The sequence below is a fragment of the Heterodontus francisci genome, chromosome 26 (genome assembly GCF_036365525.1).
Source record: "Heterodontus francisci isolate sHetFra1 chromosome 26, sHetFra1.hap1, whole genome shotgun sequence".
NCBI lineage: Eukaryota > Metazoa > Chordata > Chondrichthyes > Heterodontiformes > Heterodontidae > Heterodontus > Heterodontus francisci.
Window position 1 is genome coordinate 54635517 of NC_090396.1, and position 17219 is coordinate 54652735.

At 41.0% G+C, this 17219-nt stretch overlaps 1 protein-coding gene across 5 annotated transcripts in view; it reads left to right on the forward strand.

Annotated features, from left to right (window-relative positions):
- LOC137384369 (E3 ubiquitin-protein ligase rnf213-alpha-like) overlaps positions 1-17219 on the forward strand; it is a 164380-nt gene that overhangs the window by 101104 nt on the left and 46057 nt on the right. For all 5 annotated transcript variants that reach the window (XM_068058308.1, XM_068058310.1, XM_068058311.1 and 2 more), the window contains 11 exons: positions 2681-2817; positions 3098-3196; positions 4544-4665; positions 5338-5460; positions 7045-7100; positions 8420-8573; positions 9386-9521; positions 11263-11454; positions 12116-12249; positions 13952-14124; positions 15215-15430. In XM_068058308.1, the coding sequence (XP_067914409.1) occupies positions 2681-2817; positions 3098-3196; positions 4544-4665; positions 5338-5460; positions 7045-7100; positions 8420-8573; positions 9386-9521; positions 11263-11454; positions 12116-12249; positions 13952-14124; positions 15215-15430 (1542 nt within the window). The remainder of the gene's footprint in view (positions 1-2680; positions 2818-3097; positions 3197-4543; positions 4666-5337; positions 5461-7044; positions 7101-8419; positions 8574-9385; positions 9522-11262; positions 11455-12115; positions 12250-13951; positions 14125-15214; positions 15431-17219) is intronic.

Consider the following 17219-nt stretch of genomic DNA (forward strand, 5'->3'; position numbering starts at 1 on the left):
CAAAGGATAGGCAGAACACATCAAAATCATTTGGATCTGATTTATACCTTCAGTTTGTAGACCCTTAATGAGCCTTTATAACAATCAATCTCACCAAACTAGAATTAGTGCCTATTCTAAACTACAAGATTGCTCTTCATTCTGTCTGTTTTCTTTTCCTCATTGACTTTAATGTAAAAGAATAAATCCAAGCTGTTCCCTGTCGGGCAAAAAAAATGACTTTAAAAGGTTTTCAGCAAGAAGTACAAGAAGTGAATGTTGGAAGATTTGAAGCCATGTGGGCTTAATTCCCTCTGTTGTAAATTCCTGTCTGTGCTAACAAGTGTTTTAAAATAGTAAATCATTTACAGAGAATTGCTAATAGTTACATAGAAAACTGTGCAAAGGAAATGAAACCCACTGAGTGCTTAGAGTATTCTGTTTCTTAATGTTAACCTTGACAGCTTCTTTCTTTTTCCAGTAGGTGTCATATTAGGCCTTCATAATATAATGTGTTATGTTATCTTTTGTGTGTAATAAAGGCAAAAGGCTTCAAATCCTTCGTCTAACTTTATAAACCATCTTGCGAGCGTGAGAGACATCAAGAAGCCTATTTCCACTGCCTTGCATCTGTCTGTGCCACTGCGTTGCTTCTGCCTTCTACCTTGCCCAGCCCTAGTCAGTTCCAAGAGTTCAGAGACAGTAATAGTGATGCCATTTTCTATTCATCAGTCAGTTGGTTTGCCAGCACTACACTCATGTCTTTTCTGATTCAAGTCGAATCCTGTTTTTACAGATGAATCAGCCACAGAATTAGCAAATGGTTTGAAACCCAACTGAAGGCAGAGCTTGATCATTGTTTTATAAATATATTAGGGGCAAGAGGATAACCATGGAAAGAGTAGGGCCCATTAGGGACCAAAGTGGCAATCTGTGTGTGGAGCCGGAGGATGTAGGTGAGGTTTTAAATGATTACTTTTCATCTGTGTTTGCTATGGAGAAGGACGATGTAGGTGTAGAGATTGTGATATACTTGGAACAAATTAGCATTGAGAGGGAGGAGGTTTTAGCGGGCTTAAAAGTAGATAATGCCCCAGGCCCAGATGAGATGTATACCAAGCTGCTATGTGAGGCAAGGGAGGAGATTGCAGGGGCTCTGACACAAATTTTCAAATCCTCTCTGGCCACAGGAGAGGTGCCAGAGCACAGCGAATGTGGTACCATTATCCAAGAAGGGTAGTAGGGATAAACCAGGTAATTACAGGCCAGTGAGTCTAACATCAGTGGTTGGGAAACTGTTGGAAAAAATTGTGAGGGACAGGATTAGTCACTTGGAGAGGCAGGGATTAATCAAGGATAGTCAGCATGGCTTTGTCAGGGGGAGATCATGTCTAACACATTTGATTGATTTTCCGAGGAGGTGAATAGATGTGTAGATGAGGGTAAAGCAGTTTATGTAGTCTACATGGACTTCAGTAAGGCTTTTGATAAGGTCCCGCATGGGAGATTGGTCAAGAAAGTAAGAGCCCATGAGATCCAGGGCAATTTGGCAAATTGGATCCAAAATTGGCTTAGTGGCAGGAGGCAGAGGGTGATGGTTTAGGGTTGTTTTTGCGATTGAAAGCCTGTTACCAGTGGTGTACCGCAGGAGTCGGTGCTGGGTCCCTTGCTGTTTGTAGTGTACATTAATGATTTAAATGTGAATATAGGAGGTATGATCAGTAAGTTCGCAGATGGCATGAAAATTGGTGGTGTTGTAAATAGTGAGAAGGAAAGCCTTAGATTACAGGACGATATAGATGGGCTGGTAAGATGGGCGGAGCAGTGGCAAATGGAATTTAATCCTGAGAAGTGTGAGGTGATGCATTTTGGGAGGACCAACAAGGCAATGGAATATACAATGGATGGTAGGACCCTCGGGAGTACAGAGGATCAGAGGGACCTTGGTGTACTTGTCCCTAGATCATTGAAGGCAACAGCACAGGTGGATAAGGTGGTTAGGAACGCATATGGGATACTTGCCTTTATTAGCCGAGGCATAGAATATAAGAGCAGGGAGGTTATGATGGAGCTGTATAAAATGCTAGTTAGGCCACAGTTGGAGTACTGTGTACAGTTCTGGTCACCACACTATAGGAAGGATGTGATTGCACTGGAGAGGGTGCAGAGGAGATTAACCAGGATGTTGCCTGGGCTGGAGCATTTCACCTATGAAGAGAGACTGAAAAGGCTAGGGTTGTTTTCCTTCGAGCAGGGAAGGCTGAGGGGGGACATGATTGAGGTATACAAAATATGAGGGCCATAGTTAGGGCAGATAGGAAGAAACCTTTTCCCTTAGTGGAGGTGTCAATAACCAGGGGGCATATATTTAAGGTAAGGGGCAGGAGGTTTAGAGGGGATTTGAGGAAAATATTTTTTCAACCAGATGGTGGTTGGAATCTGGAACACACTACCTGAAGGGGTGGAAGAGGCAGGAACCCTCACAACATTTAAGAAGTATTTAGATGAGCACTCGAAACGCCATAGCATACAAGGCTACGGGCCCAGTGCTGGAAAATGGGATTAGAATTGATAGGTGCTTGACGGCCGGCACGGACACGATGGGCCGAAGGGCCTGCTTCTGTACTGTATGACTCTATGACTCTATTGTAAGAGTGAAATTTCACCATCAATTTATCAGTCATCATGCTTGCTGTTCTAGGTAACGACTTTTTCAAGGCTACTTACCAAATTAGACATCAAGGTACTGCTTAAGGAGCTTGGCAACGATGTAAAAGAATTTCTCCTTCTGTTCCTACATCAGTTTGATACAGAATATTCCTTCTGTAAAAAAATAAGGTCAGTACTCCTGAGTTTGTTGCAATCCTTAATCAAGGTGACAGTTTTCAACAAAGTAAAGATACAGTCTAATCTCAGATATTATTTTCACCAATAAGTTCGCGGTACTTGGGGAGCAGGGGGGTGAAAATTGATCTTATGCAATTTCAGAAAATATAGAATATCTGCTTATCTGTTTACCAGTGTTCGCATATCAATTTATTCAGAAACAATCCATAATTCAGAACTTCATTTTGATTTTTAGGTTGAAGGTGCTTATGTGTCTTTTTTTTATCCACAGAGAGTTGTTTCAAAGCTTGAACACTGGAGTTCGCGTGTTGCTGATACAGATGGATGCCGAGGAGTCCCCTCAGAGCTCAGAGCTGATCGCTTCTGCCAAGTAAGTAAGAACATAGGAGCAGGAGTAGGCCATTCAGCCCATCGAACCTGCTCCACCATTCAGTACGATCGTGGCTGATCATCCACTTCAATGCCTTTTTCCCCACACTATCCCCATATCCCATAGAAGTACAAGTGGTTTCAACATCAAGCAGGAATAACAAGGTGTTTACACTGCAGCACAAGGAGTCCTGGTTTGACTGAATCCATTGAAACTGAGAGGTTCTACCTATCGGGAATGATTGAAGAGTCTGGGGCTCTTTTCTCTAGAAAGGAGAAGACCATGGAGTGACCTAATAGAGGTCTTTAAGATTATGAAAGAATTTGATAGGTCAGATGTAGAGAAGATGTTTCTACTTGCAGGCGAGACCAGAACTAGGGGCCATAAATAAATCCAACTCAGAAGAAAGCTCTTTGCACAGAAGTGGTTAGAATGTGAAGCACTAGTTGGGATGAATAGCATAGATGCATTCAAGGGTAAGCTAGATAAGCACATGAGAGAGAAAGGAATAGAAGGACATGTTAATAGAGTTAGATGAAGAGGGGTTGGAGGAGGCTTGAGTGGAGGATAAACACCAGCATGGACCTCTTGGCCTGATTCTGTGCTGTAAATCATTTCTAATATTTTACTTGTCAAGATTTTTAGGAAGTTGATTGATTTGGGTAGCGAAAGATGGTGCTGCGATGTTGGAATTTTAATTTGTCATGATAAAAGTTTAGCCCTTGTGCATTGTTAAGCTACTTATTCTATCCACACTTGTGTCAGTGGCTTCAATTAGAAAATATCAGACATTGGGGTGGATGCCACAGCTGTGAGGTGATCTCAAAACTACTCATTTGTTGAGAATCATTTCTGGGTTAAGTTCCCTCCAACTATTTATATTTTTTTAGTTCTATGTCCTTAATATAGCAAGCTCCTGATAATCTGACATCATTTTTTCCAACAAGAACTTTGAATTATCCAATAATTTGGATTAAGCAACATAATTGACACAGTGGAGTGGAAATTTAGCGGTAATAATGTCGGAGGTCTCTTTTCCTGATGCATGCCAGGAGAGCATGTTGTAAAGTTACACACTCCCAGCTCACCGTCTTAACCATTAACGTTTACTGGACGGAAAATCGCTGTCTCGGGATGCGCTGTTTAATGATCTGCACTCCCAAAATGCACCAGCATTGGATGCTTCAGAAATTTTACACTTTACTGCCAAACAGAATTTCAATGATCAGATAATTTGAATTCAGCAACTTTGAATTGCAAGAGTAACTTGTACCTGACAGCTGGGGGCTGTCTGAAATGATTTTGTTTCTGAAATTTGTAGTTAAGGTTTTATATTTTTCTTTCCAGATACTGTACAATGAATGAAATGAATCTGATGCACTCCACATCAAAGTCAAGTTGTTATGTGTATTTTATCACAAAGCTCTCCAGAATTGCTGGCGGATCAAAATACGTTGGATTTCAAGGAGGTATGTTCAACAGAAATAAAAGCCACTGTTTTGACCCCCCAGACAAAATTGTGCATGATGTTTATCTGCCAGGATTTCTGTGTCCTGTTTTATGCAAAAAACCAAGAATGGTACAGGACAGAGTGAGGCCATTCAGTCTATCACGTGTGCTCTGGCTCTTTGAAAGAGCTATCCAATTAGTCCCATTCCCCTACTCTTTCCCCATAGCCCTTCAGATTCTACCTTTTCAAGTAATTATCCAATTCCCTTTTGAAAGTTATTACTGAATCTGCTTCCACCACCCTTTCAGGCCGTGCATTCCAGATTATAATAATTCGGAGCATGAAAAAATGTCTCCTCATCTCCCCTCTGCCTCTACTGTAGGAGTGACATTGAATCTTTGCACATAAGTCCTTATGTAGTGACCAATTTTAAGGTTGTTGCAGTATAAGTGTAGGAACTGACCAGTGAGGGACGAAAATACTTGCAACTTGGTGCAATGCAGCAAAGGTGCTACTGGAGGTGAGGCACAATCCAGTACAGGATAACTTTCCAGGAGAGTCCCTGGTCTTTAATAAAACCAGAAATGGCTTGAATTTCGTAGCAGGGCAGACAGCATCTGCAAAGAGAACAAATAAATGGACATTTATTGTTACAACACTGTTCAAACTGACTATCTTGATTACTGTGCAGGCCAATGGCTGTCTGTCCACATTGATGATGTGACTGAATCAGAGGAGATGGGCTCAGATATATCTGCATTCTATGATGTTACTATCAGTGAGCTGTTTGCCAAGGCTTTGGGTATACAAGCAGGTAATTTATGTTATGTCAGTGTGAATTTAATTATCAGAGGATACTGCTTCCTGCATTGATTGTGTATTAAGGAGTGTGTTACAAGTAGTAACATGTTGAGGGGCTCAGAGCAAAACTGAAGCAATGCGTCAATGCCTGAGGCCCTCTCTGTGGGTTGAATTTTACCCTCGTCGGACGGGAGCTGTTGACCGACCGAAAAATCGATGGTGAACCCATCTCCGCCTGGCCTGGGGATCCAGTCCATATTTTACAGTCCCCAGGCCTTTAATAGGTCTGAGACGGGACTTCCACCTCAGAGAGGCAAGAAGTCCCGCCTAATGGAGATACTGGCCAATCAGTGGGTGGCAGCTCTTAGTCCCAGCAGCTCCACCGGGAGTGGTGGCCACTGCTGGGACTGCAGCCGAGCTTTGCGAAGAAGAGGAAGAACGGCCCCGGGAAAAGGTAAGTTTTTGGGGCCTTGCCGGGGATGATCAGTCGGGCCCCGGCAACCCCAGGGTGGTCGACTGGGAGGCAAGGGGCATTCTGGACGTTGCGGGTAGTTGGGGCATCAGGGGCCGCTCTCCGTCGGGCACAGGGTGCCTAACCAGGAGGGCCCCCCCCCCACCCCCCGAGGCCATTAGAGAGCCACCTGCTTTTGTCAGGCGGCTTTTCCCAGGCCTGGGCCACCTGACCAGCCTTGAGTAAAATCCTCGTGGCGGCAGGCGATGGCCCTTGATTGGCCTGGGCAGGCAGGCTGTTTCCCACCACCACCCTGCGTAAAATGGCAGTGGAGGTGGGAACGGGTCAGGAACGGCCCCCCCAAGCCTCCAATTCCATTTTATGCCCCCATCCACCGTCACCATCCCGCTCTTTGGGGGGGTGTAAGATTCCAGCCTGTGTGTTATTGTTTCAAAGCACAATCATAGGTTTTTATTATCTTCTGTAATGCATACAGAATTTTTAAAATAATTACTGGGTGTCCACGGTTTTAAAAATAAATTTGGATGCGGAAGATCTAACGTCTATCTGGGCATTCACTCCCCTTCAAAGCATGTTAGCATGTCACAATGAGGTACCGCAAAATTTAAGAACAGTGAGGCTTGGGCTGTTTGGAAAGTGCTGCTAAGTTTCAGTGATGGGCACGCAACATATTAAAGATGTTAATTTATAGAAATAAGGTTCTGAGACCTTTAATAATATTTTCTAGCCTTAGGAGCTAATTTCCTCTGTGCTTGGGATATTTTATTGCGTTAAAGGACTACTTGCGTTCAAATTGTTGTAATGCGGTTTAATTCTGAACCCACAGATAATGACAGGGTGGGGAAAGATGTATTACTGACCTCTGGTGGCAGGAACCAGAAGTGCAACAGTTCAAACCATCAGTTTACAGTTGTCCGATAGTTCAGGCCAGAACAGTAGTTGCACCAAACCTTCATCCACCAGGTTTTATTTAAAACCATTAATAATATACAAGGACCAAAAGTGTTTTTGATCCAATTTGAGAGTATTACTGTGGGACACTGTAAATTCGTCACTTTCTGGCATTTACAAAATTTGACTGTCATCTCCAAGAGAAACTGAGACATGATCTTGTTTTTACTTTAGAAACTGATGACCGGAACACTGTTCCAGAAGATGATCAAGAAGTCAAAATGCTTACGGTATCAATTATTTTATGAAATGTTTGCATTATAAATTATTTTTTTCATCATGGTGATTAACTAACAATATATTAAAAAGGAAATTGTTTTGAGTCAGTGATATGGTACATTTATTTGATAGAAATATTTGCTATAGTTGAATGTTTCATGTGAAAGTGTAACATAATAAACCATCTAGGCATTTGGGAGATAGCTATCACCCACTTGCATAAAATCAGCAACTGACATATTCTCCCAATTCTCTCCAAGAATCGTAGAATGGTTGCAGCACAGAAGGAGGCCCTTTGGCCCATCGTGTCTGTGCTGGTTCTCTGTAATAGCGACTCATCTGGTCCCACTCCCCGAATTTTTCTTCATAGCCCTACAAATCTTTTCACTTCAGATAATTATCCACTTCTCTTTTGGAGGCCTTGATTGAATCTACCTCCAGCATACTCTTAAGATAGTACATCCAGATCCTAACTACTCACTACGTAAACAAGTTTTTCCAAATGAGGGCAGGTCGGGGATTTAAACCCAGGATTTCTGACAAATTTCAGCAAAGAGTCCCAAAGCAGGAAATATGCCCCTGGACCAAGAAGCCAACTCTCATCATAACTCAACCTCTCTAACACTGGGATTCAGCATCCTAACTTATGTTAATGTCTCCCTTAAATTGTGCCTGTTCTGTGCTCTGGTTTTGATTCCCAAGGAATCTTGTCCCTTTGGGTTTGTTTACTTTCTTAGTGCCAACAGATGACAGGAACAGCTACATTATACCGCAGCCTCGATTCTCTTGGCTCTGAGGTGCTGACTTTCACTGAGCTCCCATCCTTACCCAAGTGGCCCACATTCTTTGTGTTAGCTGTGGTTCAGTGGTATTACACCCAACTCTGGGTCGGGAGCTTCTGGGTTCAAGCCCCACTTCAGAAACTTGAGCACGTGACCTGGGCTGACACTTCAGTGCAGCAGTGAAGGAGTGCCTCACTGTCGGAGGCACTGTCTTTCAAATGAGGTGTTAAACTGAGGCCTCTTGAGATGTAAACAATACCATTCAAAGAAGAGTGGGGATGTCTCCTGATGTCCGGGCCAGCATTCATCCTTCAACCACTGAAAACAGATTATCTGGTTATGAGCTCATTGCTGTTCATGGGATTTCACTGTGTCTAAATTGGCTGCCGTGCTTCCCTACATCACAACTGTAACTCCACTTCAAAGAAAAATACTTCATTTTCTGTAAAGCACTTTGGGGATCTTGAGTGTGTGAAAGGCACTACAGAAATGCAAGTTCTTCCTTCTTTCTTATTCTGGGATTTAATTTTGTAATTATTTGTAACCAGGAAAGGCCGCGTATTCTCAACACAACATTCCTGCTGCAAAGCTGCATACAGAGTGCAGTAAGTAAATTACGTGATGGTAAAGATGGATCCAGTCGAAGCACTGAACGTGTCCAGATCCTCCTGGATCTCCTGAGAGAAGATGGGGAATGCGAGGGTAAGGGCCAGCGCCCGGATTATAAAAAATGTTCACATTTTGTTAAAGCAAATTCCCACTGTAAGTTTAGCATCAGTGCCAAGCAGCTTCTATTTTGCACCAACGCTAAACTTGTGTCCTGTATACGGGGTGTTGAGTCCAGTTGAGTAAATGGAATTTCCCTGCTGTGAAAAGTCAGACCCTGACCCTCAATTGAGGCTGTATTTGCACCATAATAACAGAAAGGTGCATCCTTAATTAATGCTTTGCAACAGATGTTAGAAGAATGTCTCTTTTAGGAAGAATGGTAAGTCACATTCTTAGTTGGTTAAGGCTATTATGGAGATAAGTGAGTGATGAAGGACTTGGCGTTATCAGTAACTTGGAAGGAAAGTATCCATATCAGATCGGCCTGTTGCTCTGTAACATGCTGCAGTAAGTGAAAATCCTTTGAACTCCAGCCGAGGCAAAAGATAACTTAATATTCTCAAATTAGTGGCTGAATAGGTTTGGAAAGCTCCCACAGGAGAGGAAGTATAATTCAATGCTGGGCCCTAAAATTTACTATTTATTTCATTGAGGAGAAATCTTCTGCCGACACAACACTATTTTATGTGTTATTTGTTTACTGTTAAGATTACATGCTGGTCCTTCTGTTTAACGTGTATCAAATTGGGATTGACCAGACTTTGGCTAAGACAGATTTAACATAACTACTTCAGATAATTTTAAAGTGTTGTTGTACTGAGGTCGATTATTGTCAAACAACAATACTTTGCTGTTATTCATTTATAGTAAAGCACTGCAATAATGTTGTGTGTGTGTTTCTACAGCACAGTTTTTAAGAAAGATGACAGAGAGGCTGATGCTGCAGCTACAGGAACAGGAGGAGATAGCACTAAATCCAAAGGAGTGGATGTGTAACGAGGCCCGGAAAATCAATTCGCTGCAGGAGGGCGGCACATTCAGGTAACCTTGAGAGCCGTGCTGGATTTGCATGCAGATGGGCGTGTTTGTCTTGTTATTAGGAGTTACTTTCAGAGGCTACACTACATTGACAGCAGTGAGTGTGGGTCAGAGTGTTATTGCCCGACCTGTGACCCATATTTGCTTTCAGTGAGGTTCAGTCTACTCAATTCCTGATGATTTTTTTTTTTACTGTGCCTTGTTCACGTGAAGTAGAACATTTACTGTGGGATGATGCACTTGAGATGCTTTAAAAGACGGCAGCAGTGTGGATACCATCCCAGCCCCTGAAGGCCCACTTTTCTCAGTCATCACCACTGTGAGTTAATGGATAGACTGTTTAAATGATGATAGATTGCCTTCGAAGCATAGTTGCTCTGTACTGTTCATTTGGAGTAAATTTCCTTCTTCACTGAGTGCTTAATCCAGTGATGCTTGAGATTGTTTGGGGATGTGTGGATTCCTTTCTTCTTGGAGTTCCCTTTGAGACTCAATAATGGCTTTTTAGCGGTTGAGCAGTGAATATTACCCAAGTAGCACTACTAAGGATTGCCTTATGTTCTCTATTTTTGTGCTGAATTTATGTGTCTATAGGTACAAATTCCAAAGTTCTCGTATGGAGCCACTGAGTCTCGCTGCTTTCACCACCCATGGTCCATCGATAGGGTAGAAATGAAACAACTTCTACCTGTCAGAAACAATAGGGTAGAAATTTGACTTGCTGGGTTTTGGGGGTTGGGGAGGGGGGTAAGGGGTTGGGTGTGGGTGCAGTGCTGCAAGTCCATGGCAGCCTCAGGCCCAAGTCAGATTTGGCTCTTTGAGTGGCCTCCAATGGTCCCTTTAAGGACCACTGGTTAGGTTGCTCAGATATGGTCCCTTTAAGGACCACTGGTTAGGTTGCTCAGATATGGTCCCTTTAAGGACCACTGGTTAGGTTGCTCAGATATGTTAACAAAATGGTTGGGGCTTACCTGTTTTTTCAGGTGAAAACAGATGGCTATGAGCTGAATTTCTCCCCCTAAGAGCTGGAATCCAGCATGTTGCAAATAGGCCTATGAGCCTAGCAGGCCAAGAGGTTCAACTCAAACCAGCGGATGGATGGCAAAGGGAAAAATAAATTGGCAGTTCTTCCATATGAATGGAAAACATTGCCCCTCAGTGTTATTTGTAACCAGCTTCAAGTCGGTTAACTTAAAAGCTGTTAAATTTCTAGATAAAAATAATACACCTGTGAGTGTAATATGAGAACGTTAAGCATTTGTTCATGAAGTTCAGTGAATGGAATTTCTATCCAACAGTGTTTACATTGCCATTTGCAATGGATACAACACATACACAATGGGTGCTCCAGTTCCCTGTAGTTTATTTCAGCGTTGCCCGTGGGTAAGAACATAGAAGGCACATGATGGAGATTGCACTCACAAATCTATCCATCCTATACAAACTGGGCAGTGTACTACATGTGTTGCTTGGATGAGATCGTGTGCTAAGCTCACAGCCATGCAGTCAAGGATTTATGCTGCATTGGCACAATATGGAAACGTCTGACTCAACAGCTTATGAAATATGCAACTGTGTAATTGAAAATACACCATAGAGTTGATTTCACATGAAACAGAGCACCAGTTTTTATATCTTATATACACTTGGACACGTATCCGACACAGGCTCGATGGGTCGAATGAGCTCCTTCTGTGCTGTAAATGACTCTATGACATTAATTTTCTTTGCGCTAATAATGTAGACACACACTATGGAAGTGCATTCAGAAGACAGTTACTCCGAATCTGGCCCAGATGATTTCCATCCTCGACAGAGACTATAACCTGAGTCTTTTGGTGGATCCTAAAGTGAACAAAGAGATTAAACAGCTCTGGCTCAACATCTTCAATGATACACAGATACTGAGAGTATCTCACCAGGCAGGAAGCTCAGGGTAAGAAGAATGCCTTACGCGGGTGATGTATATCTTATAATGTCACTAGATTTCAGGAAAATTTCCAACATGACTGAAATAACTGAGTGTGATTCATTGAATTTTAGTGATTTTATTTATGTGAAACTGGTAAAAAGTCTTATAAGACTTGCTCATTTTGAAATTGACATTTTTAATTCAGATTATATATCAGTGAAGTTTGCACCATGAGGTAAAACCGTTTTTTATTTGTGTAAATGGAATTCAGTTATTGTGTATAACAAAACTTATAATGTGAAAGTATATATTTTCCCATTAATATATATTCACCATGTATAGATTCAGCAAGTTTAATGACTCTCATTTTCCCCTCTATAACTGAATTTTTTCACTACTGGTCCGGATGTATGTGATCAAACCTCATACTTGACTGAAGTCCTGTATTACTATGACCTTCAGGTTGAATGGATGTGTGTGTGTGTGTGTGTGTGTGTGTGTGTGTGTGTGTGTGTGTGTGTGTGTGTGTGTGTGTGTGTGTGTGTGTGTGTGTGTGTGTGTGTGTGTGTGTGTGTGTGTGTGTGTGTGAGACAACAGCACAAGACACACACCTCACATGCCCTTGTCTTGTTCCTTTATGTACGTCCAATGCAGTAATGCAAAATGTCATCCTTCTTTCCATTAGACCAAACACTGAGGAAATAACAGTCCATCACAAAGTGAATAAAGGACGTGTGGAGGTCCCCTGTGTTGCCCCGTTCAGCTGGCTGATCAAAGAATACATTGACCAGTTGTGGGTTGAATTTAAGTATTTGGAAGGTATTGCTCATTTCAAACTCAGTTCATTAATTTTCACTTCTTTTCCATGGTATCAAATCAGTGCATGCTTTAAAATATTAAGTGATTGAACTTGACTGTTTGGACAATTCTTGGCCAAGTAGTAAAATATTTGACGGATAACAGGCGACCAATAGAAATCACTTCTGAGATTGTGGGAAACTTGGTGTTAAGGAACTGCTGAAGGAAGAGTATGGCGCTGTTTTATATTGCTTTCCTGTTTTATTGAGTTATTGGGACCCATATACAATCATTCTTCAGCATACCTGTTGTATCAGTTTTCACTGTTGTTTTGTAGCACACTTGGCAGTCCAGCTTGAGTGCTGAAATTTATCGTTTCTTCACTGATTATTCACCGGGTACATTTAGATCAGTTTTGAATTTACAGAAAGGCTTATTTCACTGTACTATTTATAATTGTTTCTGAAAAAATTACAAGAACCTTCCAACATTAAATTATCAGGGTCTAGCGAGATGGGGGTAAATAAAATTAATATTCAAAATTAGTCATTTACCTTGGATTAGCCCCTATATATATTTGAAATAGTTTCAAAATAATCCTGATTTTACATTTGTATAATAATCATAAAAATAATTTAATACTAAACAGTGCAGAAAAACATGAAGTGCTTTTTAATCTCATATCCTTGGAATACGGAATTATGATGTAGAAAATTGATTAAAACTCAAAGGGGTGATTTTCTGTGGCAGTTCTCCTTGTTTGTGGGAGCTTCAGCTTGTGAGTGTAAATTTACCCCAAAAGTCTTTTCACAATCTCAATTTATCCCAAACTGTCTATTCAGAATCTTCAAAACTGTCCTGACTGCATAAATAATGCACCTATTTCCTTCCTTCCTACCTCCAAAAGTGTTTTACAAATGTTTATTTAATTCATATACCTGATTACTGCCCAGTCAGTAGTAATTTCCTCTGGAATTTATATGACATTTTCAGAATCTCTTGATATACCAAAGTTGTGTCTTCTTAACTTTCTTCCATACTATACTTGACTAATCCAACACTCTCCTGGCCAGCCTCCCATCTTGCATCTTCCATAAACTTAAGGTCATCCAAAACTCGACTGCCCATTTCCTAACTTGTACAACATTCTGGTCACCCATCATTCCTGCGCTCGCTGACCTGCACTGGCTCCTGGTCCAGCAACACTTCCATTTTAAAATTCTCATCCTTGTTTTCAAATCCCGCAATGGCCTCTTCCCTCCTTACCTCTCCAATCTCCTCCAGCTCTACAACCCTCCGAGATTTTTGCATTCCTCCAATTCTGACTTCTTGCTCATCCACAATTTTAATCACCACTAGTGATTGTGTCTTCAGCTGCCAAGGCCCAAAGCTCTGGAATTTCCTCCCTAAACCTCTCCACCTCTCTACCACTCTCTACCGCTCTATGATGCTTCTTAATACATACCTCTTTGACCAAGCTTTTGATCACCTGCCGTAATATTTCCTTATGTGGCTCAGAGTCAAATTTTGTCTGATAATGCTCCTGTTTAGTGCCTTGGGATGTTTTACTATGTTAAAGGTGCGAGATAAATGCAAATTGTTCTTGTATGTTTATACGTCAACTTATATCTGTTACTAAAGAATCAGCAAGTGTGTTAGATTTTGTTTGACTGGTTCCCTGTACAATGTCAACGAAACATTATAAAATATTCTTCTCATTCAGGGGCAGCTGACAGAGACAGGGCAAAAATGCTGAAATTTGTCGACAGTTTTAACAAAAGTAAACTCGGAGAGTATTTGGGATGTCAAAGCGAAGAAACCAAGTGTGACCTTGGTCAGCGATACCTGATTGATTTTATTTTGATGACCATCAATATCCCGTTTGATAAAATTGAGGTAAATCTGATTACAGTTGAAAAAAATTTACAATATTAACGGGGCAGATAACATATATATTGAACTTTCCAGTTGCCCCACCTCCTGACGTCCCTAATATCCCACATCAGCTGAAATGGAAGCAAATCACTTGTGGACCCCTGCACAATTTGTGACAGTAAGGCAGCTTGCTAACTGAAGTGACACACAAACATAGTTGAACTGAATGGGAATCCGAATGTTATTTAATCAGTATATAATGCTGGAGTGATGACACCATTGGTACCTAACCAGCATTAAAGGAACAATCTGTGCAGCAGCAGAACCATTCATTTCAGGTGATGGCATGAAGGACTGTTCTATCTGGTATTTGTTACAAAGGTAAAATGAAATTGTTTCCAATGATAATGAGCATGAGGACTGGCAGCACCATTAAACAACTTTGACATTATAAAATGACAAGGGTGTGCTAGAAATGAACATGTTCCACTGATAAACATCACTGGCGGAGCAATGCTTGCAGCCGGAAACAAAGTGGTAATGAGTACAAGCGAAAGTGGGTGCAGACAAAACATAAGAATTGAATGAATGTTAAGATTCCAAGCAGTGTTCTGCACAAGCATAAGCATCTCGAGAATGAGTCGCATCAGCATCAGTAAAGCAGAATGTATTGTGTTTTTGTTGTACACCAGCAGTTAACTGCGCTGAATCAACAGTCAGTACTGATAAGAATGCTGACCCCCCTCCCCACCCTCCACCCCACTTAATTCAGTGATAGCCAAAGAAAAAGTCCATCATGTACATCCTTAAAATGGCTGGGTCTTCAGTAAGTTGTATTCTCATTTGCAAAGCTACGATTTCTTCTGTCACATAGAAGGAATCCCAAACATTGTTCTACTGTGGCCCTGAATTTCCTCAGACTTTCGGCCAGCTGCATCCCCATAATTTTGCCAAAAGTGCGGCAGGTTTCCGATACACTTCCGGCAAAGTTACGGCAATGTAGTGACGAAAATGGGAGGATATTCAAAAGGCTGACTATTTTGAATTATTTTTGGTTGAAGGTGCTCCAGCTGCACTGAATGTTATTTTCCATTTTCTTTTTTTATTAAAGGTTTTCAAGATAGCATTTATTTCCTGCCTGAACGAACTACACAATGATTGTGGTCTGACCCTTCAAGAGCAATCACCTCCCTGGATTCACATTGCATATAACGTTTTCAAAAATCGTCTACATAATTTGTCCAAGACAATTGCACTGTATCCAAAAATTCTGGAACACATTTATCATTATATACAGGGAACATTGTGTTCTAATACTCAGGAAATGGTGAGTCTTATGAAAATATTACAAAATGTTTAAAGTTTATGAAGAATTTGATAGTAAAATGCAAGGTGCTTTAAATGTGATCTGAAAGCAATATTAAATGTGTTGTTATATTCATTCAATCATTTTACTGACAGGACAAATCCATTTTGGTTAATCCTTCAGTCATTCAGTCTTAACCTTACTTTGGAAGTATGATATATATGCATTTCTGTTACTCAATTAAAGACTGCCCTTGTATCAAACTTAAACATGCACATTTTTCAATTCTGTTATTCTGAATCTCATTGCCACCTAACACTCAAATCTGCTGGTTGTATTTCTAATGACTTAACTCCATTTTTGGAAAGCTGAGTGTAATGAGAATCTCTGTTCATTGGCACTCCACATGTAGCTTCATCAGAAACAGCCAGGAGAAACAGCAGGATTATGATAACTAATTACTTATCCCTTCTGGTTCTGTTACAGCCCGTTGTGCTAGTGAATTAAAAGAATCTAAAGAATCGTGTTTTTGGGATCCTTAAGGGGGATTTAAGGGCATTTAAGTGGTCATTGGATAGACATATGGATGAAAATGGAATAGTGTAGGTCAGATGGTTTCACAGGTCGGCGCAACATCGAGGGCCGAAGGGCCTGTACTGCGCTGTAATGTTCTAAAAAAAAACAGTGTTTTTTTTAATCCTAAGAGGTAACATTACTAGTTAGTGCCAATGAAAAATTTGCCATCTTTTAACTTATGGGTTTTGAACAACATTGGTGAATGCAATAAACCTCAACTATAGCTTACACATGAAGAACTGCCTATTTCTTGGCAAGGACTTGATGCAAATGTTTTAAAAATCACTGCTTTTTAATGATTCGCTCCAGGATAAAAATATAAAATGCCCTGGGCAATAAATATCATGCTTTTTGTTCATTAAGTAAAGAGCAGCATGAATGAACATCAAAGAAAGTTGACAAAGTTCTCTGTCTTCCCAGGTAAAAAGGATTGCGTTGCTACTTATGAGGGAGAAGAAAATGCAAATTTTGGGGAAAAAAACAAAATAAAAATAAAATCTATGGGTGTGGAACGTTGCATACAACCCCAGTGTTTTTGACTCCAGTGTGATTATATTTTAGCTGGCATAGTCATGGAATTCTTGGATTTAGAACCGTGCTAGGGCAGGATGAACTAGGTGGAGGAGGTCAGAGCTCAGGATAGGCTCCACTGGGTTCTCTGTCCCTTTTGTTATGGCCGAGGCAGGAGGAATGCACTGTTTTTTCTAGTTCCACTTCTCCACAGGTCACAACATATTAAATGTTTACCCAGTTACTGATAGGATCAATCATATACTCTACTCTTTATCCCAGAACAAAATACACCAACCAGGTTTCTTTAATAAACCACAAACATTATCAGTGTATTATAAAACAAGACTTAACCAGTTCTGTTACAAAAAAAAGACAAAAAAGAATACTTTGGCCAAATACTTGCTAATTTTTGAAGAAAAAAGAGATGTCAGTTGTCTCTTTGTTCTGGCACCCCAAATACGTGTAGATGGCTGTCAGTGGGATCTTTCTAGAACAGTTCTTTTCAGACAACGTTAAATATCAGTTTGACAAACTTTCCAGGAGAAATGTGGCAACGGGTTTCTGGCATCGTATACTCACTTCAAAGAGCTTCTCAAAGAGATCGAAAAGCTGGCAGGCTTTTCAAAGGGATGGAAAAGGCTGAGCTGGGGTTTTGTCTTTGGCAGGTTGATTTTTTTAAACTCCTTTCAAAACACTCTCCATCCCCCAACACACTGTGCAA